Below are 23129 nucleotides of genomic sequence, written 5' to 3'. Positions count from 1 at the left end.
AGGTTTATTTTTATTGATTTTATTGATTATAATTAATATTAATAATGAATACTATATTTTTGTAGCATTTTTTTTTCCAAAATTGGAACTTACTTTTCAAACTAGAGTTCTTCAACCTGAGATCCACTTTGTACGAGTTGTTTACAAAACATTTTGGGGCCAAGCAGATTCAACAATTAATTTGGCACTTAATATTCAAATGAGATTCCAAAAAGTGCCTGTTTTTTTTTTAAGTTCTTCCTCCCGAGGGCTGCAAATAAAAGAAAATCGGAAATTGTAAATTTTGACCTAGAAATGCGAGCGCACAAAGGCCACAACAAAGCGCAGATGATAAAGCAGGGGGGGCAGAGGAGGCTGATGAACGAGGGAGGTGGGCGGCCGGGGAAAAGCGAGTGGCGCAGAGACCCAAAAAAGTACAATGAACCCTCGGCAATTACTGCTGCTGCTGCTGCTGCCGCTGCGTCGGCAACATTGTTGCGGCCCCGCCCACTCGGCCGCCTCTTCCAGAAGGGCGAAAAAAAAAAGAAGAAAATTATGAAAACAAACAATTTGCTGCTACGATGTTGCTGCCGCCGCTGTGGCACGCTGCAACTTTTGCCCGGGGCCCAGGTTTTTTTGGACAGCCCGAGCGGCCATGCATATCAAAACAAGTTCCGTTCCACACAAATGCCAGCACGTTTCGAAATCGCCGACGTCGACGCATCATAACAATAACAAAAGCCCCAACCAGCCACACCAGCAACATCGCCGGCAGAGGCGGCAGCAGCGGCGTGGCAGCAACATCAGCAGCATGGGCAAGCAAACAATGTGGAAGACAACTACAGTGGACACTCCTCTTGAATGCCTACCCAAATATGGGTAGTGCGGAGGGGTGGGGCAAACACAACCCTTAAGTTATACGCAGTCTTGAGGGCTTTATAAAAAAGTAGGCTAAAAATGATTGTTTTATAGTTTTAGTTAGTATTCTATAACAGAAAGTGGTGGTTCAAAATTAATCCTAAATATGAAAAAAATTGTAAGATTTCACAAAAAATTTTTTTTTTTTATTAGTAATATGCAAAACTAGTTTAATAGTTTCCTAAGAGGTTTACTAAGTTAAAATACGTTATTTAAAATCCTTTTTTTAGGTGGTAAGCTTCGTAAGAGGTTTACTTAGTTAAAATACCTTATTTAAAATCCTTCTTTTTAGGTGGTGGGGGAAAAACGACCCTACAAATGGAAAAAGTTTTAAAGATTTCACAGAATATGTATTTTGATTATTTATTTTATAATTTATTAATATAATAGAGTTGTCCAAAAACCATCCCTAAATTGTAAGAGGTTTACTTAGTTAAAAAACCTTACTTAAAATCCTTTTTTTTAGGTAAAGTTACTATTGTGTAATAGAATATGGTGTGGAAAAAGCGACCCTTGAAATGTAAAAAGTTTTAATCATTTCACAAAATATGTATTTTTATTATTTATTTTAAACTTCTAGTAATAATGGAATGCAATAACGACCCTTTCATTAAAAACAAAATTTTTTTTGGTATTTGTCATAGATTTACTTAGTTAGAATACCTTTTATAAAATTGTTGTTCTTTAGATTTATCACTTAGATAAATAAAAAATAATTCTTTAAAATGTAGTTAAAACCATATGTACATACGTAGTTTAAGTTATTACTATATTCTTAAGTGAAAATTGACACTAATGCAGTGAAAGCTATTTAAGGTCCTTAAAAGTTTTCAAGGTATCCCCTTGACAGTATCAAAAAACTAATATTATGCAAAACTTGTTTCAAAACTGAAGCTTTAAAGGACTTATTTATTTTAGACACAAACACGTTTCCTTTTTAGCCAATGTCCACTGTACATGTGCATGAAACAGTGCATTAACAGTGGCAGCGACGCCGACTGTGGCAGAGGGGGTGGCCAAGGGGCGGATAAACCGAAAGTGGGCGAGGGGGCGGGCAGGAGAGGGGGAGGTACGAGGCAGCGGAAAAGTTGCCGCGGACGAAACAATGACGCAGCAACAGCGGCAAAATGCGAAAGAGAATGTGGAGCCCAGGAGAGCAAAGAAGAAGAAGAAGAGAGCTGCAGCATCTTAGGGTGACCCTTAACAAACACCATGACAGATCCAAAGAGTTTTCAATTTTCAATTGTACAACAGTTTAGTTCTTTTGGTTTTTCATAGGTCGAAAAAACCACACAATTCATAGGAATCTCTTAATCATTATTTCCGCTGGTAGCTGTCACTTTTATATGAAAAAACAACAACATTCATAGCAGTAATTTCTGAAAAATTTTATTATTAAAAAATATTATTTTAAACATGGTTTTCGTCGCACTTGAAGTTTGGTTTTGGTCCGCCCTAAAGTTCTGGGTATCTTTGCTAGGCACAGACATATCGACAATTACACAGAGCTGTTGTTATTATTGTTATTTTCTTCCTGTTTCGCTATGCACAAGCGCAAGAAAAGCAACAGCAACAAACGGACAAACAGGCACAACAACACCTACATTCAGACAAACAAACAGGCGTGCTGGTCGATAGTTGCAGTCACTAAAATAGTTGCACTAAAAGCAAGAACAATTCAAATTAAAACAAACTTTAAAGGGAAATATTTTTTATAGTAGTTGGTTTTATATTAAAATTGGTATAAATGTATATACATAAACATTTCCTTTGTGGAACTATACTGTGTGTGTTATTTTTCTGTTTCAAATTCATTTTCTTTTTTTATATATTCTAAGTCAAAGATTAAAAAATATTCTTGAGGCATATATATGTTGCTAGTACTTTGACCACTGCTGTATTTGCAACGCGTCACGTGCGCTCTCTTTGCGTATGGCTCTCTCGCTGCCATCGCTCTCTGCCGCTTCTCTTTTCTGGCTGCACTCGTGTGTGCGTTTTGCCATTGCTTTTGGTGTTGCCTTGCGAATGCTGCGGCCGCGGCGCCGGCAGCGACTGCAGCAGAGGCAGCGCAGTCGGGCTGGCAAAGTTAAAGTTAAAACTGAGCGGCGGCCGCATTTAGTTTGCTTCTGTCATTGCATTCGGCGGGTAGGATCACAAGAAACAAGAAATAAGAAACGAGAGTAGAGAGACACCAAAAACACAAGAAACCGAAACCGAAACAGGCAACATACAAAAAAGCTAGGAAAATTAATAACAAAATAAGAAACAAAAGAAACAAAGCTTGCCTTTTTTTTCACGTTTAAGTGCAACCCCATAAAGAAGAAGCAAATTCACGAAGAACAAGAAGGAGCAGAGGAGTGCTTAATAATTCTAACGGTAAATAGTGAGCGAAATTTCTAGGTGTAAAGTGCAAAACGAAAAGCTTTCTGCAAGTGTGTGTGTGTGTGCGTGTTGTTTTTAAAATTTGCTTTGCATCTGTATTTCATGGTGAACTTTTTTTTTAGCTTTGCCAATTTTTGCTTTGCATTTGTTTTTGCTTCGCTTCTTTGCATATCAATTGTATATCGAATGATTTGTATATCTGCCTAAATATTATGTTGCATAAATTTTTTTCCACCAGTCTTTCTTGCTTTTCCTTTAAGTTTATTTTGCCTTTCCTAAATTTTGTTTGTTTTGATTTGATTAGGATTTGCCCCCATTTACTTTGAAGTTTTGTTTTATTAAAATCAATATAATAGACATATTTTTCTCATGGTGTAGTGCATATATTTTGCAAGTATATGTACGTATTCTTTTATTTTTCTTTTGTTTAGATGTTTTTTTCATCGGAAGACCCGTTCTTCAGCTTTTTTTTGATGTTGTTTTGCTTTGGCTTTGTTTTAGCATGTGCCCTTTTTCGTGAGAGAGTGAGCAAGAGAGAGGGTGGGGTTTTCTTTTGGCTTTTGTTTTTTTTTCCCCTTTTTTCTCCACGCCATCTGCCATGCACACAAAAATAACAAAAACAAGAACAATTTCACAGTGGAGCGCGTGCTTTTTTCTGCCGTCTTGCAGCTACGCTATTCGCCCACACACACTCACACACAGGCAGGCAGGCAGGCAATAATTAGCCCGCTCTTAGTGGGCTCTCTTTCTGTGGGGGGGCTCTCTCTTAGGCCGTCTTAGGCTGGCGCTCTGCTCTCTGCCTGTGCTGCCCTGGCATTTCGGTCGTTCGCTTTGACCGTTCTTCTCATTTCACGTTGTTTAGCCGTAGCGTGCGCGTCGCAGTCGCAGTCGCCGTCGCCGCAGACGTCACACTCTAAAAGTTGCGTCAGTTCAAAAAAAAATAAAAATTTAATCATTATTTAAACAAAAAAAAGGGCAAACGAAAATCGCTTATTTTTTTCAAGTTTTCCAACCAGTTTGTTCGAAGTGCATGGCAAATGTTTAAAAAGTAGGTGGAAAATACAAGAAAAATATAAAATAATTGCTGACTCGACTGCTACATATATGTGTGTGTGTGTTGATTTTATTTTTTATCGTTAGAAAATATCAGTTTCCCCGAAAAAGTTATGCGGCTTACTTGAAATAACGTGATGCACTGAAAAAATTATAGAAAAACCAGTTTCTAACATTAAAAGTTTTACAATTAAATACAACATTCTATAAAGCGCTGGCAAATGTTCTTATTGGACAACAATGAAAAACAATTTTTAAAAATTTCGGTTCACAAATTTTTTTTTTTAATATAATAGAACCCCAAAAAATAATCGAAATATTATTTGCAAAAACACTCGAGAGATTTTCCTTTTTCGCTATTTATAAACGGTCGAAACGGAATATTTTTCTTCACTTTTTTTGCACGCTTCATCACTCTTCATTTCAAAATTAGCAACAAAAACACATGACGAAAACCGACAGCAAAAAGAAAATGCAAAGAAAGTGCGTAAAGTGGGGGAGAGCGATGAAGAGATAGGGGCAGAGAGCGAGCAGGAGAGAGAGAAGAAGAAAAAAGAGAGCACTGAAATCCACGGGGAACAAGAACTTTTTGTTGTTGTTATTGTTGTCTGTTGCTTTTCTTCTTTATGATTTTTACTTTTTTGTTGTCTGCTCTTCGCAGAGAGCTTTTATTTTAATCTGTTTTTCACTTGTTTTTTTTTTACCTAAAATGTTTTTCCTTTTTCTTTGACTCGAGTGCATAAGTGATAAGTGTTTTTTTGAGTGAGGAATTTTCTTAGGTTTTGAGTTGGAAAAAATCCAAAGATTAATCAGTTAGCCGTTCCCGAAATTGCCCAAAAAGGATTGAATTTCCTCGAGACCTTTTTCTCAGATTACAAATCTCTCTTTTTTTTCTTCGGCCAAATCAACCGCAAAATGTTCCATTAATTTGTTGGCTTATTTTTCCCCCTTTCCCCTTTCAACTTTTGCATTTTGACTTTTGAGTCCTAGTTGAGTGTTTTATGCGATTATTGGATGGGGAATCTCAATCGCCTCTCGTGTGTGCAACAACCCCTCTTTCGAGACCTTTTCCTTTCCGGTTTTGGTCCAATCAAGGTTTCCCTTTGATGCCCTTTCGATTTTTGAGCGCACAGGAGGACCTCATTAAGAGCGAACATTCTGATGATGCTGAAATATTTTATAAGATTTTTTTATTTTACTATGTGGTTGTATTAGTATCTTATAAAACCAATTTAAACATGGAGTTTTTTTCAATGATCTACTGATTAAAAAATTTTTTTTTTTAAATAAGACGCATTTACATTTTTAAAAGATAAAATAAGATAATTAATTTTGAAAATGTTTTTATTTATGTGATTTTAATGATCTACTAATTTAAAAATGTTTTATTGTAGTAAATAAGACACAGTTACAGTTTAAAAATTGGAAAATAAGATTAAAGGAACTTAGGGAACCTTTGGTAATCTGTTTTTTTTTTTCACTTATTAAATTTTTTCATATAATTGTATAATTTACTTGTAAAAAAATGTTTTGTGCTAAAAAAAAGAGCTAACATAATAATTAAAAATAATTGAAAAAACTAAAACAAAATATTTAAAAAAAAAATTACCTTCTGTAATATTTTATTTTACAAAACCATGGCTCTTCATAAAATTTAAAAGAATTCCTAAATTCTGAAACTGAAAGTACAAGTTGCAAATGAAGGTATATCTTTTGTGACCTTTTTGCATATCCATATCCTGCGGGTAGTTCGTGCTAGGTAGGCCCTACTGTCCTTGGTTTCTTTCACACGCTGGCCAAGAACCAAGAAAGCTGGCGAAGAAAGCCTGACAATGGGCCACATACCCTATAGGGTATTTTGGGAAGTATACCGACGACCCTTGGCCCTCGAGCGGCGAACCTTGGGGTGGAATTTCCCTCCCCCCGGCCCACTCTCTTCGGCCTCTCTTCCCTCCCTTTTTTTCTCCTTGGGGTCGTTTTCTGTTTTGCGTTTCAGGTACAATATACCTATATTTTGCTTAGAAGTATGTGTACGCTTTTTTTGAGTTGGGTTCTCGGGTTTCCGAAAAATGTCCAAGTGCAGTGTGAGGTTGCGTGGGTGTCCCAGTCAATTACCGCGATTTCTTGCTGTTGTTCGCCTTTCGTGCCATTTAAAGCGATTCCGATTTGAATATTTAATAGAATTTGCCACGCGCCGCAGGCCTTCTCACCCATTTCTCATCCTCGACTCTCTCTTCGGCGGCATTGTTTTTGCTCTTGCCTCAGTTGACAATGAACGTGTCACCCCGTCAAACAAAACAAATGATGGGGAAATGAGAACGAAGCTCGTGGTACCCTCGTACCAGTGTTGTTTATGGGGTCTTTCCAAAACCATTTATAGGTCCGAAGGTCTGGAAATAGTTCTTGAAAATAGCAGTTTTGGAGGCTCATAAGATAGTTTTACTAAAAAAATTGAGTTGATGGTGATTTTGATATTTTTGCACATAATCTTGAGTTAGGATCTTCAAAATATTGAAGAAAAAAAGGGTTGATGGTGATTTTGATATTTTTGCACATAATCTTGAGTTAGGATCTTTAAGATATTGAAGATAAATGTTGATTTGATGGTGGTTTTGATATTTTGGCACGTAATCTTGAGTTAGGATCTTCAAGATATTGAAGAAAAATGTTGATTTTATGGTGTATTTGATTTTTTTGTGATATCATCTTGAGTTAGGATCTTCAAGATAGATGAAAAATGTTGATATGATGGTGGTTTTAATATTTTTGCACATAATCTTGAGTTAGGATCTTTAAGATATTGAAGATAAATGTTGATTTGATATTTTGCACGTAATCTTGAGTTAGGATCTTAACTCATGTTAAATGTTTTCAATATATGCTTAGTTTTCAATCTAAAAAATATATTATGGATTCATATTTATAATCAGAGAAATATTTCTGGCATTCATATCTATAAGGTTTTATAAGGATCATAATATTTCAAAGAATATCTTAAAATGGTTTATCGTAGCCTCTTTAAACAAAGTTGGGTGCAAGTTTCATAAGTAATTAGTTGTATTTATCTTTAAATAATAATAATATTATAGATAGAGATATTATAGATAGAGATATTATAGATAGAGATATTATAGAGATATTATAGATAGAGATATTATAGATAGAGATGACAGACTTCGACTGGACCAGTTTGGGACACCCGAGGCGGGCAATTCTCTTTATAAGCTGGGAGGGATATGGCGATAAAGTGAGGGTGCAGCGAGATAATGAGGGGTGTGAATTTGAGAGGTAGGTGGAAAGGTTGGGGTTGTGCTTGGGTTCCTGAGCTGGGGTGGGTGGCCCTTTAAAGCGTGCTTAATGTCAAGGCAAAGGCACTTTTGGCCACATCGCCAAGCTCTCCCAATGTTTTCTCCCAAATTACTTGCTGTCGCTCTCGGTAGTAATAATAGAGCGCGGCGGGGTAAGAGCGAGAGAGCAGCTGCACAGGCAAAATGCAATAAAGCCGGCTGCAATTCCCCCTATAGCGCTCCCTTTCTCGCGCGCGACCCTTGACCTTTTATATGAATTATGACAACAGCAACAACAGCGGCGGAGACAATGCAACATTATGTTCTCTCAATGCTTTTCACCGCTCAGTTGAATGCCCCAAACACACGCACGCACACACGGAAAAGCAGCAGCTGACGAAAGATAGAAAGGGGGAACACAAAAAGGATGGGGAAATGGAGAGAAAATGAGAGCGCCAGGGAGCAGAGGCATGCGCGCACGCGCCAATCTTTCTTCTTTTCTCCCCCTTCATTACTTGCTCTCATCTTTTGCAGTGGACTCTCTTTACATTGAACCATTACTATAAACCTCTTCTTAGATAATCAGCTTACTTAATTTACTTGCTATTTTGAATTTTTTTAGCTTATACAATTTTTTAATTGGCATTAGTCTACATTTTAAGCACCCTGTTTGACTATCATTAAGATTTGAATTTAATAGAATTCATTTAAATATATATATAAAAATTTATTGGACTTTAATGTTTGTAAAAATATTTTTAATAAGTTTTTAAAAATATTTTTAACATGCGACCGTTATTTGTATGGCATACAATTACCCTTTATGTGTTGCATCTTATCGAGGGCACACTGTGGCTCTGCTTATGCCCCTCGATTTCCGTTGCTTTTCTTTTACTGCAACTTGTTGGTTGGGGCTCTCTCCCTCTCTCTTTTTATTTGTTGTTTTTTCTTCCTTTGTTTTTGTTTTTTTTATGTCTGTGTTGATGCCACGCAGCTGTGCACAATTAGCGCAAACGCAACAGCTGCTGACGGCGACGCTGGCTGCGCTGCTCAGCTGGCGGCAGAACATAAATAACGAAGGAAAAAAAACAAATATAATGTGTAGCTTAAGAGTCGACCAATTTGAATTTATTACCAATTATAGATGTCAACTTAAGCCCCTTTGTGACCTTTTCATGTGTGGCGTTGCGTGCAGAATAATGTTAGTAACTAGTCAACTAGCCTTTTTCTTTTTGGATCAGCTTAGCCTGGATATTTAAGTCACTTTTAGAATGACTTTTGATTTTTCTATATTTAATATTCTCTCACTCCAACTGCGATAGCTAACAAGAAGAAAATATCTATCTCTCGTTTTAGCCCGATCCACTAAAATCATCGAAATCAAAACTGCAACCTTAAATGAATACAAACAACAACAACTGCAAGTCAGAACCACCGAAAAATCAACAGCATCTAAAGTGGCAAAGAACTCGCCAATTTCAACAGCAAAACTCAACAACCAGCTAAAGCGTAAGACCACAATCACCAAACAACATCGCCGAAACGCCAGCAATTGAAACAGAATTCAACAACACTTCAAGTAATTTCAACAATATTTTTTTTATCACAACCACCACAAGAACATCAAGAAAATATTTCAACAACTATATAGCATCCGAAGGATCAACAACAATTTCCACAACAACTGAAACCGTGTCGCGACTTCAAGCTGCCCCTGTCCTGCTCTCTCGCGTGTATTCGTACCATTTCGTGTTTGTGCACCATAATTGTTTGGGTTTTTTTTTCCAAATTAATATAAATATTTATATCAGTTTCTTGCTACGCGTCCTCGTCCCTGTCACGTGCGCGTCCGTGTTTGTGGTGTGTCTGTTTGGCGAGAGAAGGGAGTGTTACATACTTTGTGTATGCTATGTCAGCGACGGGGGGCGGGGGCATCATGGCGCTCCTCCAGGCGGCAAAGATCATCGAGCAGCGCGAGAGGCTCCCGCAGGCGGGGGACGTGCTCGCAGTCGGAGTGGGCGTGGGCGTGGCCCTGCCCCAAAGCCAGCACCAGCAGTCGCTGCAGTGCAAGAGCATCTCCATCATCAACAACAACAACAGCAGCCAGCACAATAGAAACAGCAGCAGCATCAGCAGCAGCAGCAGTAACGGGACACTTGCAACGCTGCCGTTCACGAACGGAAATAGCAACGGGATCGCCGGCATCGGTAACGTGAACGTAAGCGTTAACGTTAACGTCAATGCGAACGGAAACGGTCTGAGCAACGGTCACAGCAGTCCGCGCAGTCAATTAGCCGCCGCCGCCACCGCTGCCCGCGATTACGAGTATACCAGTACCGTCGTTGGCAGCGCAGTCGCCAACGGGCACAGCGAAGGTCGCCCCCTCATCCCGGGTAAGTCTCCACACGCCGCCCCACTTTACCACCCTGACCGGCCTAACCGCCATAACCCCACATCCCCATACAAGTCGGGGTTGTCCCATCACAGTTGAAACAAGTTTTTGGCGCCCACTGAGGGGCTTGTTGTTCTTTTTTGAAAACCTTACTATTTTCAGTATCAAATATATTATTTTTATTTAATTTTTATTAAGTATTTAAAATAAGGATACAAGAGTTACCAAAACTCTGCTACTCTGCTGTTTTGGGCTCTTTCAGCTCAATTGAAACAAGTTATTGGCGCCCCCGGTGTGGTTTTTTGTTCATTATGAAAACTGATTTCCTTTTTTTGAGTTAATAAGATTTTCTTTTGGTTTCTAAAAACAAGTAATGGATTACTACTATGTAGTTTCCTTAATAAACATATAAGTTCTAAGCCAAAACTGTGTTACTCAATTGTTTTTGGAACCCTCCGACTTTCAACCCTCAAAAAACCCCAATCTATCATCACCGATCATCACTTCATCCCGTGTTCTGAGTGCCAGGTGCAAGGTGTTGCTACATTACTGACCGCTGCTGTGTGTGTAAACGTCGTCTAACACTTTTAACTAGTGCAACACCATCAGCTGCTCTGCTACCGCTGTTAACTGTTTTGTTTGTTGCTCTCTCCACTGTCAGGCGACAAAGGTTTTCAAATGAAAACTAATATAAATTGGCAAAAAATTATTATAATTTTGAGAATTCATAATACTTTTTTTTGGCTTACTTGAAAGTATTTGTCGACTGATGGTGATTAATATATTAGCGATAAGGTCGCACTGTTCTAAACTTGATTGATTATTGTGGAAAGGTATAGCCAAATAAGTGTTTTTGGGCGATAACCTCTATGAAACAATTTTGATAGATAGATTTTTATATAAAGTTACAACATAGGGGACATACAAATGAGTTTTTATGTATAGTATTAAATTTAGGAGATGCAAATTTGTAAATATTTTAATTGGGTAAGAAGGTTTTATTTTATATTTCGACACTTTTGTCGCCCCTCCAAAAGCAAAACTGTTGCTGCTCTTTTCCCCATTTGCTTTTGCTGCATTTAAACTTGTTTTGACCTTGTTTGCGACGTCGACGTCGACTGCATTTTGCGTGGGCGCGCACTGTACCGAAAAACAAATAAAAAAAATTAAATAAAATAAAACCACACAAGAAATCAACAACACAGCTCCCGCTCTCTCTCTCTTCCGCTCTCCCACTCCCCCGCTCTTCCGCTCTCTTTTTGGCACAGGTTGCAAGCGTGGCAAGCAGCAGGTACTGTTATATTTTTAGCGCGCTGCTCGCTGCGACTGAGACGCCGGCGTCGCTGCCGGCGTTGCTGCCCAATTGGCATGTGCTAAATTGTCATGCTGCGTTTTTGTTTTTGTTTTTGCCCCTCTGCGTTTACCTTTGTTTTTATTGCCTTGAATGTCGGATACGAAAATTTGCAACGTCAAAAATACAGTGAAAAACTGTTTTTTTTTTTCTTAAAATATTAATTGAAAAATTGAACTTCCTTTTAATAAATACAAAATGGTAAATCAGATAATTAAAAATAATAAATTTATCTCTTCAAAAAAAAAAATGTTAGATAAAGAAACTCCACTGTATTTGAAAATTTTTATTTTGTTTTTGTTTGCTTTTGCTGTGCTCAATTCGGTTTTTTTTTGTCGTTTTTTGCCAACATGTGTGGATTTTGTTGTTGTTCATCTCGGCTGCTTTTGTTTTTTTTTGCGTGCTTTTTCTTTGTCTTTTTGCGCTTTTGTCATGCGCTTCGTTCGTATTTTTTCGCACGTACGCTTGTACTTGTTGCTGTTGTTGTTGTTTGGGGTCACGTCATGTGCTGGCGCTCTCTCTCCCTCTCTCTCGCTCGTTTTCTGGCACTGTTTAGTCATAGCACCATAATAAAAAACAGTGTCTTCCACGTGAGCGCCTCTCTTAAGCTCTTACAAATCACTATGGCTGCTCTTTGAACGCACAAAAGAGAGCGCAAAGTGAAGGCTCTCTTTTGGCTGCTGGTGTAAAACAAAGTCAATGAACTTTGTACGCATTTTTTGTTATTGTTGTTTTTGTTGTCGGCCTGCCTTTTTTCCGTGCCCATTTCATATTATTATTTGCCCTTTCTTTTGGGCTTTTATGTTTTATGTTTGTTTTCTTCACACTTACAAATTTTATTTCACTGTTGTTATTTTTTGTGCCTTCTTTTTTTCGGCGTTGCATGTGTAATATTTGGACAGCTGTCTCTTCTGTTTTTGACTCTCTTCTTTGTTCCTGTTTTTGTTTTTCTCTCTTCCTGTTTTTTTTTTTATTTTCTTTGTTTCCTAATTGTTTTGTTGTATTTGTACAAAATCAGAAATCGAGTTTTTTTGAGCAATTCTATTTTTATGCAGGGAAAGTTCCCCGAAAATCCAGGTCCCTCGAGGCTTTTCCTAATAATTGGCTCAAATGCGGGCGAAAAAGTGCAGAGGGTGAAGTTCCGGGAAGTACTGAAGTTCGCAAGTAAATTAAGTTTTCCTAGAATGCTCTAATAATATAACGACTTTATTAGTTGGCGAATATTAAAATATTTAACAAGATTAAATTTTAAAGTAAAATAAATTCATGTAGAGTTGAAAAACTTTTATAACAGGCAATAAAAAGGGGTTTACAACAAGTTTTACAACACTACTCAGGTTGATAACTAACAAAACAGTGTTGTAAAACCCTTTTGAATGCCGCCAAAAAGCGGGCAATATAAAAGGGAATATAAAATTGATCAAACACAAACTTTAAATACAAAACGGTTTTTCTTTTGATAAGCCCCATTTTCCTTGACGATTCACGGTAATATGCAAAACGCTCTTGTCTGTCCTCCATCCGATTTGCATTATCTCGCAAATGCAAATTTCCGGCGATGCTTTGATTTCGATTCTTTAATTTTCCTGGGCCTCACTTGTTGTTGTTCTTCATCTGCTTCTGCAGTTTTCCTCCACTCAGTTGCGGTTGATTCGCGAACGGGAAAACTGCATTTTCCACCCAGATTTGTTTTTTTTTTTTTTTGCTTTCCTTTCCAACCGACACACGATGTCGTCGCAACCAGTCGATAAATTTAATTTTACCGCACCGAAACGGCAACAAAATCAACTTATTGCCAACTTGCTGGAACATTTGAGTGCTTTGCAAAGTTTACTGCAGTTACAACAGCAGCAGCAGCAGCAGCAGCAACATATTGCTGCACGGCAGCAACATCAAACAGACGGCCAGTTCGGCAGCAGCCATCCCTTATCGCCCAAAAAGAAGTGGATGCATCGGCATTATGCTTATGGTACACAAAAATAAATATTTGAGATAAAAACAGGTCACTTAAAATCTAAATTTTTACAGAAAAATATATCAAAGTCACCTTGAGTTAGGTCAAAATCAAAGAAAGACCAAATATCAAATTAAATAAATTTTACAAATAATTAAAAAAATAAGTTCCAAAATGGAAAAAAATTAAATGAATTTAATTTAATTTTAACATTTAAAAACTAAATGGTTATTAAATTAAATTTTTTTTATATTGATATATTGAAATAATATTATATTAAATGGACAAAAAATATATATCATCGAATTGAAATCAATCTATTTTTTATATTGATGATTGTTTTAGATTGATACTTAGTAAATACAAGGTACTATTTTCAGTGTATCAAAGCAAAGTGTTTGTGTGCGATAGCGTGGGTTAATAAGTGTGCAACCGATGATGTTGTTGTTGCAGCCACGTGCGCTTTCGTCACGTGGCATCGTGATGTGGGTGTTAAATAATATGGAAAAATAGGGGAAAAAGGGGAGAAAACATGTGCTGTGGAAAACGCAGAGGGAAATGTGGGGAAGAGTGGGGAAATGGGGGCGTTGATAGTCCCCCAGGAATTTTAAAGGTCTGGGAAGTATGCTGAGCCCAAATGGGCGGGAGAATCAAGAGCTCTACCACATCAAAAGATTTTAAATGATTTTTCATCATTAAGATACAAAATAAAAATATATCATTTATTTTCTAAATTTAAAATAAAAGTTTGGGTCCTTAAAGGCAATGCTTTTAAGTAGCACTCCCTACTAATATAAATAAAATATAATCGTTGAAAAGTTTGATCTAGTTCTACCAAGAAACCTAATGCCATGTTGTCCTACTTATTCTATTCGTTTGCATAAAGAAATTCTTTATGCAATTGTTTCTCTTGCCTCGATAAGCCTTCGTTTGTCATTCGATATTCTGTCTGAAAACTGATTTCACTATGTGCATTTTGTGACCCAATTTGAAATAATAAAACCAGTGCAATACTATAGCTGATATTGAATTTCGAGGCTCTATTTCGATATATACTACATTCGGTTGCATTGAGACATTTTTCTACATTTTCTAGAAGCTTAGTTAGAAAGCAAATTTCTGTATTTAAGGGATCGTGTTTTTAATAATATAAATATAAGATATTAGCAACTTTAATTTATAAGTAAGAAAGTAAACATACAGAAAATTCAACAAGTAGAAATTTTGCAAAATAAAAACTAGACCACTTTTTAATAGTTAGTAATACAAAAATATGGAAGAATATGGTTGGGAATGTTTATTCAAAGGGTTGTTACTAGATATTTCACCCATAATTTCAATTTGAGCTGCACACTCGATCTGTCTTTGTGGTTTTTCTGGTCTGTCAGCATGCGACACGTGTCTCGGCTTACTTCACCTAACCAACCGACCAACCACCCAACCACCCACTAACGACCCACCCACCGCCCCCTGGTGGAAAACCACCCAACCACCCACCGCATTTACCCAAGAAAACAGGGCAACAACAATCGTTAATAATGCATAATAAATGCGATTCTTGGTTGGTCGCAATTTTCTCCCCTTTTTTTTGGACGCAATTCGATGGAAATTCGCATCGGTTTTCCACGAATGCGTAACTAATTCATCGCTAACACACACTCGCACACACCTCGAGCACACACGCGCACTTAATCATATATAATTAACCCGCCGAAGGACCTTCATCGCCCACTGATTGCTGATTGTTGACTCTGCTGGCTCTGTGTTGTTGTCGTCGTCTGTTTTCTGTTGTCTGTTGTATTTAACCCGAATTAATTTGCATTCATTAAACGCTGCCATTGTCTTTTTTCCGCCGCTTTGTGCTCTGATTTTCTCATTTTCCACCCAAGTCTTTATCTAGTTTAACACAAGCTATTTTCCTGGTGCTTTTCTAGCTTCAAATAAATTAAATCATTTCTGGATATCCATTGTGTCACGTGGTTTTTTCTTGTTTTAACAATTTAAAGTATTTTTGTAGGGGAAAAAAGGTAGAAATTGTGCTTTTCTTATTTGTTTTATGTGTTCACTACAAACTTATTTAAAGCCTTTTAATTTTGATACTAATTTTTTATAGTAGTTATTATTTTAAAAGTGCCTTTTCTAGAGTAAATCATTCTTGAAAATTAATTAGCTAGTTTCGTATTTTTTTGTATATTTATAGTTTTTATTTTCTTAAATATTTGTATATATTTACATTAAATACATTTTTTGTAAAGCATTTTAATTTTTAAAATTTATTAAAAAAAAAACAGCTTTTATTTTCGAAGTACTTTTCCTAGATTAAATCGTTCTTGAAAATTCATTCTGTCAAGTTAGAGAGTTATTCGTTTTTCCTGTATCAACTTACTTTTTTGTTTTATTTATTTCTTTCATTTTTATTTCATTGTTTTATTTTTAACTTTCTATTTTCATTTACAATTATTTTTCAAAGCAACAATATGGTATTTAAAAGACATTTACAAGTATTACAAGTTTTTTATAAGTTAGTTTAATAATTTTTGTATCAATTGTGTTTTTTGTTGTATTTATTATGTCACAGCATTTAGTTCTTAATTTGCGTTAGTAGAATGTTAGCATATTATAAAAATATATATTTTTTTAGTATTTTCCTTATTTTGTGAATTGGGATTTACAGATGCATAAACATTCTTGTACTTTTTCGGCATTGCTGGCACACTCACCTCATTATTAGTTCTATCATACCATAGTTTTCCTTTCATTTCCATTGCACATTTCCACGCCCGCTCCACTGTTTTCCCTTAGTTATGATTTGTCTTCTTATTTTGGTATTTTCTACGATTTCTTCTTTACTTTTCGGCCACTCTTAGGGGATGATAGCAAGTCCCCAGTCAACAGCAAGAACAGTAGCCACTCCCCACAGCAGCAAAATGCGGCGGGTAGAACAGCAACAGCAACAGCAACAACAGCAGCTGCGGCAGTGGCAACAACAACAAAGTACATGAGAAATCTAGCCTCCATTGACCCCTCAACCTTTATGCTGCTGGCAGCGGCAGCAGCCACAACGGCAGCAGCAACGACTGCAACTGCAACGGCAACACCTGCAACTGCAACACTTGCCACTGTAACGGCAACACCTGCAACGGCAACAGCAACAGCCACACCACCATCAACAACCTCAAATCCTGCCAAGCACAAACTAAGTCCCATCGCCGAGATACCGGCCAAGTTCCTCTTCGTGTCGGACGGCAAGGGGGTCTATCCCACGCCCAGGAGCAATGCCAAGGCGTTCAAGGCCTCCGCCCTGGGCGTGGAGATGGTCGGTGAGACGGTGGAGGAGCACGAGAAGCAGTTCTATCGCAGCATTGTGGGATCGACGAACATTCCCCTGACACCGCCGCCCTCGTCCACGCGCAAAGTGGACACCAGCAACTCGCGGATTCGCTCCTACTCACTGTCCCATGCCTTTTCAGCGCCCAGAGATCAGCAGCACCAGCACCAGCACCAGCAGCAGCAGCAGCCGCATCCGTCGTCCAGCCATCTGCCGCAATTCCAGCCGCAAATCAGCTTTGGCAGAGTCGGCAATGGCATGGTGGTGTACGGCCTGCCCGGGGATTCGGTGGACTCTGCCGGAGTGGCGGGATCATCAGGAGGAGGAGTGGGTGTCGCAGGAGTTGGAGGCGCCGGAACGGTGGCCATGAGCATTGCCTCCTCGGCGCCAGCGGCGGGATCTCAGCTGACGGCGCACCACCACACGGGACACGGCGGACGCAGGCGCACCACCAGTTCCAACAGCAACGGGTGAGTGCCACAGAAAGGGGCGTAAGGCTAAGCAAGGGAAATATAAAATTGTAAAGTTTACATTAGTTTATTCTCACAAAGTTTTATATTTTACTTAAATTCTATAATAAAGAGAGAATTCAATTTACCTAAATTAATTTTTAGTAGATTTTCCAAGACCAAAGTCGTATTTTACTAGGTATTTTAATCACAATTCAGACGAACTAATGCCCCATTATTTGCTTTCAGAGCGGGCACTCGGGAGGTGCACAACAAGCTGGAGAAGGAGCGACGCGCCCAGCTGAAGGAGTGCTACGACCAGCTCAAGAAGGAGCTGCCCATGCGGGAAGAGGACCGCAAGAAGACCTCCAACTTGACAATACTCGATAAGGCCCACCAATATGTCAAGGTTAGAGACTAGAAAATAAGGAAGTAGTTGAAGTTAAGGAGGAAATGCTTTCTAAAATATAATAAAAATAGAAAATTAGCAAGAAAAAGCCTTCCCAAAGATCATGATTTGGAAATAAAGAAGTTCAAGGAATTAGAGATGGATCTACATTATAGCCACAGCTTTAGCCCATCTCTGCCATTGTATTGCTAGTTAATTGATATATATTGATATTTGTAGTATAGAAAAGGCGTTCCATACAAATGTGCGCAGACTAATTGTATAAATCATTAATTAATGGCCGCCTTTTGTGTATTTTTATGCAGCAATTGACGCAGCGTGGCCGCGAGCAGGAGGCGGAGGTGGAGAGGCTGGCGAAGCAGAAGATTGAGCTGCAGAAGCGGCTGAAGCTATTGGGCTTGAGGAAGGAAACGCCGCCCACCGATCAGCAAAGCATTCCACAGGCCGACAAAGGTATATATATATATGTATCTAAGAATGTGGATCAAGTTTTGCATGCACTTTGGGGGTCGGACGACCTTCGGGTTATGCAATTCGATTCTCAACATCTCGATATATCGATGCCCACGCTAATCTCGCGCTTTCTCCCTCTTTTTCCAGCCGTTTGCCTGGCAACAACAACCACACCAGCACCACCAACGGCGGCCAGTGGTCGCAACGGAACCCGAATTCTATACGATGCAGGCAACGCCTGTGCCACTGGGGTGAGGACATGTCACCAACACATGACATTCCACCGATGGGGAATGTAAACTGAATGCTTAGTGGTTTTTTAGAGCTATAAAAATCGATTGTTGATAAAATAGATGTTAATTTGGGCTGAACAATGTTTTCATGTTTTTTTTTTATGTAAAATAAAAACTAAAATATTGCTTTAGATAGAAAACATAATCAAGTGAAACTATCTTTAAAAAAACATTAGTAACATAATATGAGAATATATATTTTATAATTCAGGGCTTACAATGTTTTAAACTTAAATAATTTATGGATAATGTTTCATTTTTAAAATATTCACTGCATTTATAAAATAATTTTAAATAAAACAGCTTATTAATGTATAATCCTAAATATTGTTGTATAACAAGTACAATTAGCGGCATTATAACTTGTTCAAAGAAAATGTAAATTATAAAGGTTTTAATTTCCTACAAATATCAGTGGCAATATATTATTCTGAAAGGAAACAAATTTTAATGAATGTGACATAAACAACACACCATTCAGTTTGCAAACCCCAAAGATACATTTACATACAAAATACCAAGCTAAATGTAATGTTTTTGCTATTTTTTTCACCCAGCAGCAGCTAACAACTGTGATAAACAAATCAAATGCCACACCAGCAGCCACATCAGCAGCAGGAGTAACCGCAGCAGCCAGCAGCATTAGCAGCAAACTCAATGGCAACCACACAGGAGGAGCCACAACAACCACAACACTCACTCCGGCCATGGGTATCATGACAATTAAGAATGGCAATGGCAACATACCGGCAATCTCACCAGCGGCAATCCAGCAGCAGCAGCAGCAGCAGCAGCTGCAGCACCACCACAATGGTAGCCCAGCGGGCAGTCCATCGGGAATGGGAGCCACTAATGTGGCCACCATTACACGTGGCTCGCCCACGCCATCGACGCCATCGCCGTCGCCCAGCTCCTCGTCCAGTGGCGTCTCCTCGTCGGCCTCGTTTATGGGCGGCGGCTCCTCATCGTCGTCCTCATCCTCTTCCTCCTCATCGTCATCCTCGTCCTCGTCCTCCTCGTCGTCATCATCATCATCCAGTACGTCGTCCAGCTCGTCGTCGCCTACGCAACAGCAGCAGCAGCAGATCACCACGCCCACGGCCACCGCCCATTTGGTGGGCGCCCGCAATGTTGGCCTGAAATTCCATGGCGGTGCGGGTGGTGCGGCCAACGCCCTGAATGGCGGTGCCACCATCGTGGCCGCTGCTGTGCCAGCTGGCGGCGGATCAGCAAATGGTGAGGATAGAGTCCATACGGGCACTTGGGAAATCCACCAACAGGGATTTGTAATTGAATTTATGTACTTAAGAGGGGTAAACTCGAAAAAATATCTGGTACTTTTCTTTGTAAAAACGTTCTAAAAATATTTTTATATTTTCTTATGTCTTTTTTAGTTTTTTTTACCTTTTATATTTTGAAATTCAAAGTATTTAAAAAAGTCGTTTTCCAAAAACATTGACTGAAAATCACAAAAAAAGTGAAACTAATTGCCTTTTATTATTTTTAAATGATTAAACAATTATTTGTAAACCATTTAATGGAGTTTTCACTTAACAAAAATGATTGTAATCAGAGAAAACCTTTTAAAGTCACAACACCAGTTGGTGAATTAAATATTTAAACTTAAGAAAACTGAAAAAACCACTAATACCGTCTTTTCAACAGGTTTCCATCAGGCGGACAAGGATCGCAACTACAATTTCCTGATGCTCAGTGCTGGGACTACGGCACAGTAAACCAACAAACACCTACAACAATAATGAAAACAACAACAACAACTGAATTGTGTGCAACAGCTCCCACCTTTATGAAAACAAAATGTAACAACAACTAGAAGAAGGTTCTCTAAAAACTCATTTTTCTTAAAGCAAGAGAAGAAAATATAACATATGTCACACACTTTCGCACACATTGAAAACAACAACAGTAGCAACAACAGCAGAGGGAAAACATTAAAAACTGTAATTTTTATGTAAAACAAAAATAAAAAACAAAAGCTATCTAACAGTTCCGCCCAACACTTAGCATCGATTTTGAAAATCAACAAAGTGAAGAAGAAAATTATTTTTTAATAAATAATTTTTAAAGAAACAGCAACAACGCGGGAGAAAAGAGCTAGCAGCAGCAACAACACCAACAATAAACCAACAACAACAGCAACAAGAGAAGACCAATTAAATAAACGCAAACCAACAACGACAGCCAGCATTCAACAACAACAGCTTGAGAAATCACAACAAACCAATCTACAAGATACACACACCACACACACAGGCCCATCAACATGCATATATACTATATACATTATATATCTAATTGTACTACTTTATAGTGAAGCCTAGAAAAGAAGAGAAAAAAGAACACCAAGAAGAATAGCACACTTAAATGTAAAACAGGAAAACAAAAAACAAAACCAAAATGCGCTGTTGAAACAGAAACCACCAATGGGTAACGCTTTATAAGTATATATATATCTACATATATATATGTATCTAAACCTTAGAAGAAGAAGTTTATAAATTAGAAATATGTAAAAGCAGAATTTCCAAAATTCATGTGGCAAAAGAAAAATGCTAAAACGAAAAAAGATAGATGTCTCTTTTCTTGACCAAAAAACTGAACCAGAAATAATTTCTTTTGGACGATATACTTTCTTCTTCTTTCAAAAGCGAAACCACAAAACTTAACATATAAAAACACAAAAAAAAAAATACCGAAACGAAGCAAAAATCAAATCAATAGAATTATATATCAAATTAGAGTGCTTGTATGTCAAGTATGTGTGAGTTTGCAAACAACAAAATTAACCAATAGTATGTAAAACTAAAGTGAAGAGCTGGCCAGAGAGTGTTGTATCTGTGTAATACCCATATTTGAATTAGATATTAATGTAGCAAGCAAACAAAACATCGTAGCAAAAATGTGTAATAGTGCAATAAGCTAACAAAAGCCACACCCACACACCACGCCCCCTTCTCCCCTATTTAACTGAATTTTTTTTAGAGAATTTCTGCTTTTGATCTTGTTCTGGAAAGACACGCATATAAGACATTATCATATATGGTACAATATGTATGTAGTGATTGCGTCTGAACCACACCTTCTCTTGCAATTTCAATTCCCGCCTTAAAGCCATTGAAACGGAATCAAAGTAGAAACAGAAAATTTGATACACCACTTCCCCCATCCCCCCAAAAATCTAAAGCTTATAAAAATATTTATATACAAGGAAAGGTAATACAAAACAAAAACAAAAAGGAAAGAACGAAAGTAACTTAGAAATAGACAACACAATTATCACGATAAGGGAAAATCTAGCAAAAAGCAGCAACATAAAACTGAATGTTATATTTTGGAGCATTTTTTTCAATGTGTATGTGTTAGCATATATATATATATATATATATATTACACATATGTATCTAGAAAGGAGGCAGGGGAGGATTGATACAAGTATTAGCAAAAGATATCTCTTGAACAATAATGAGGGACAGACAGAGATGGCGCGAGCAGGTCGTCTCTCTCTACTCCCCTTGAATATTTGCAAATTTTTTACGTCGGGGCAATGAATATAAAACTATATATCATCTATCTATATATTTGTATACACAAACTAAATCGTGAGCCAGCCGGTCGGATAGCGTGAAATTTTCCATATATTTTGTAAATACTTTAAAACACATGCGGGGCAACTGTCAAGCTTTCAGTTTTTTTTCCATCGAGGGGGACCTAATTTTTTTTTAGATTTTTTTACCAAAGGGACAGAAAATCAAAAATTATTTTCACACAGGAGAGTTTTACACGAAGGGAAAGAGCAAGTAACCATAAAAAATCGAAATCTATAAACTAGAAATATATATATATGTGTATGGAACGTCTGTGTAAATGTGTTTGAATGTAAAATGCTTTAGTCGCATAAGTTGAAGGAGAAATTGAATTAACTATGTAGTGAAATATGCCTGTGTCTGTCACTCGATTTCTGTTACTAATCATAAAAGAAAATGTATAAAATTAATAATACCAACCAACACACGTTTGAAGAATTAACCTTAACTCCTAACTTAGATTTTATGTTCTTTAATTTATGTTTTTTTTCGTTGTATTAACTAAAAACACATTTTGAAAATGTTTTTTCTTGAATTTTTTTTAACGTCCTTTGTAAGTAGGCAGTTAACAAATGATTGAACATAATAATTTTTGGCGTAATTTTTATTAAACAAAAAAAAAAACAAAGAAACAAGGAAAACAGCAAACAACAAAACGATTTCATTTTAGAAATTTAAGCGTAACTTAACTAATTATTAATGTTTAAACAAGTTTGTTCTTTAAGTTGAAAACAAATCGGGAGTATTGCAAATTATAATTATCATTAAATATACACAACAAAAAAACAACAAAACAAAGGAGAAAACTCAACAAAAAAAATTATATTTATAGAGAAAGCAGACAACAACAAAAACAAGAAAAGATTATAACAAAAAACAATTTCAAACAAAAAAGAAAACGAGAGAAAACCTTTTTAGCTGTAAATGTAACTTGTAAAATTAATTTTAAACGAAATGCAAACAAAATAAACAAACAAAAAAACCAACAAAATCGTAAGAGTATGTCAAGAAGTAAAAAAGCGTAAAAAAAGAATATATATGAAGAACGATATATATATATATATTATATAAATGTAAATGTGTAAAGAAAACAGAAAATGCGTAAAAAAAAATAAAAACAGAGATTTCAAAGCAGAGTTCATAAAAAATCGTTTTTGTTTGGGGGGAAAGGGGGTTTTGAACTGTTTAACAATTTTCTGGTTGGTTAGAATATATAATAATTAAAATGCCAATCCTTGAAAACCAGCTAGGGAATTATGTTCAACGTGGAGGGTTC

The 23129-nt window shown here is 37.3% G+C and overlaps 1 protein-coding gene across 8 annotated transcripts in view; it reads left to right on the top strand.

The window, feature by feature from the left end:
• The window catches only part of LOC108025718 (pneumococcal serine-rich repeat protein), a 46094-nt gene extending 23105 nt beyond the window's left edge, over nucleotides 1-22989 (top strand). For 3 of the 8 annotated variants that reach the window (XM_050889129.1, XM_044093267.2, XM_050889154.1), the window contains 7 exons: nucleotides 8976-10012; nucleotides 16184-17114; nucleotides 17343-17502; nucleotides 17808-17955; nucleotides 18103-18206; nucleotides 18806-19484; nucleotides 19914-22989. In XM_050889129.1, coding sequence (XP_050745086.1) covers nucleotides 9529-10012; nucleotides 16184-17114; nucleotides 17343-17502; nucleotides 17808-17955; nucleotides 18103-18206; nucleotides 18806-19484; nucleotides 19914-19984 — 2577 coding nt within the window. In that variant the 5' untranslated portion in view covers nucleotides 8976-9528 and the 3' untranslated portion in view covers nucleotides 19985-22989. Of the gene's footprint in view, nucleotides 1-3011; nucleotides 3274-4140; nucleotides 4328-8975; nucleotides 10013-16183; nucleotides 17115-17342; nucleotides 17503-17807; nucleotides 17956-18102; nucleotides 18207-18805; nucleotides 19485-19913 lie in introns of those variants that run through there. The other 5 variants (XM_050889162.1, XM_044093271.2, XM_044093270.2 and 2 more) reach the window with 5 other exon arrangements.
• Nucleotides 22990-23129: the final 140 nt, after the last annotated feature.

This window comes from Drosophila biarmipes, chromosome X (genome assembly GCF_025231255.1).
Source record: "Drosophila biarmipes strain raj3 chromosome X, RU_DBia_V1.1, whole genome shotgun sequence".
Lineage (NCBI taxonomy): Eukaryota > Metazoa > Arthropoda > Insecta > Diptera > Drosophilidae > Drosophila > Drosophila biarmipes.
Note: the sequence above shows the minus strand (reverse complement) of the source record. Positions and strands in the feature narration are given on the sequence as shown.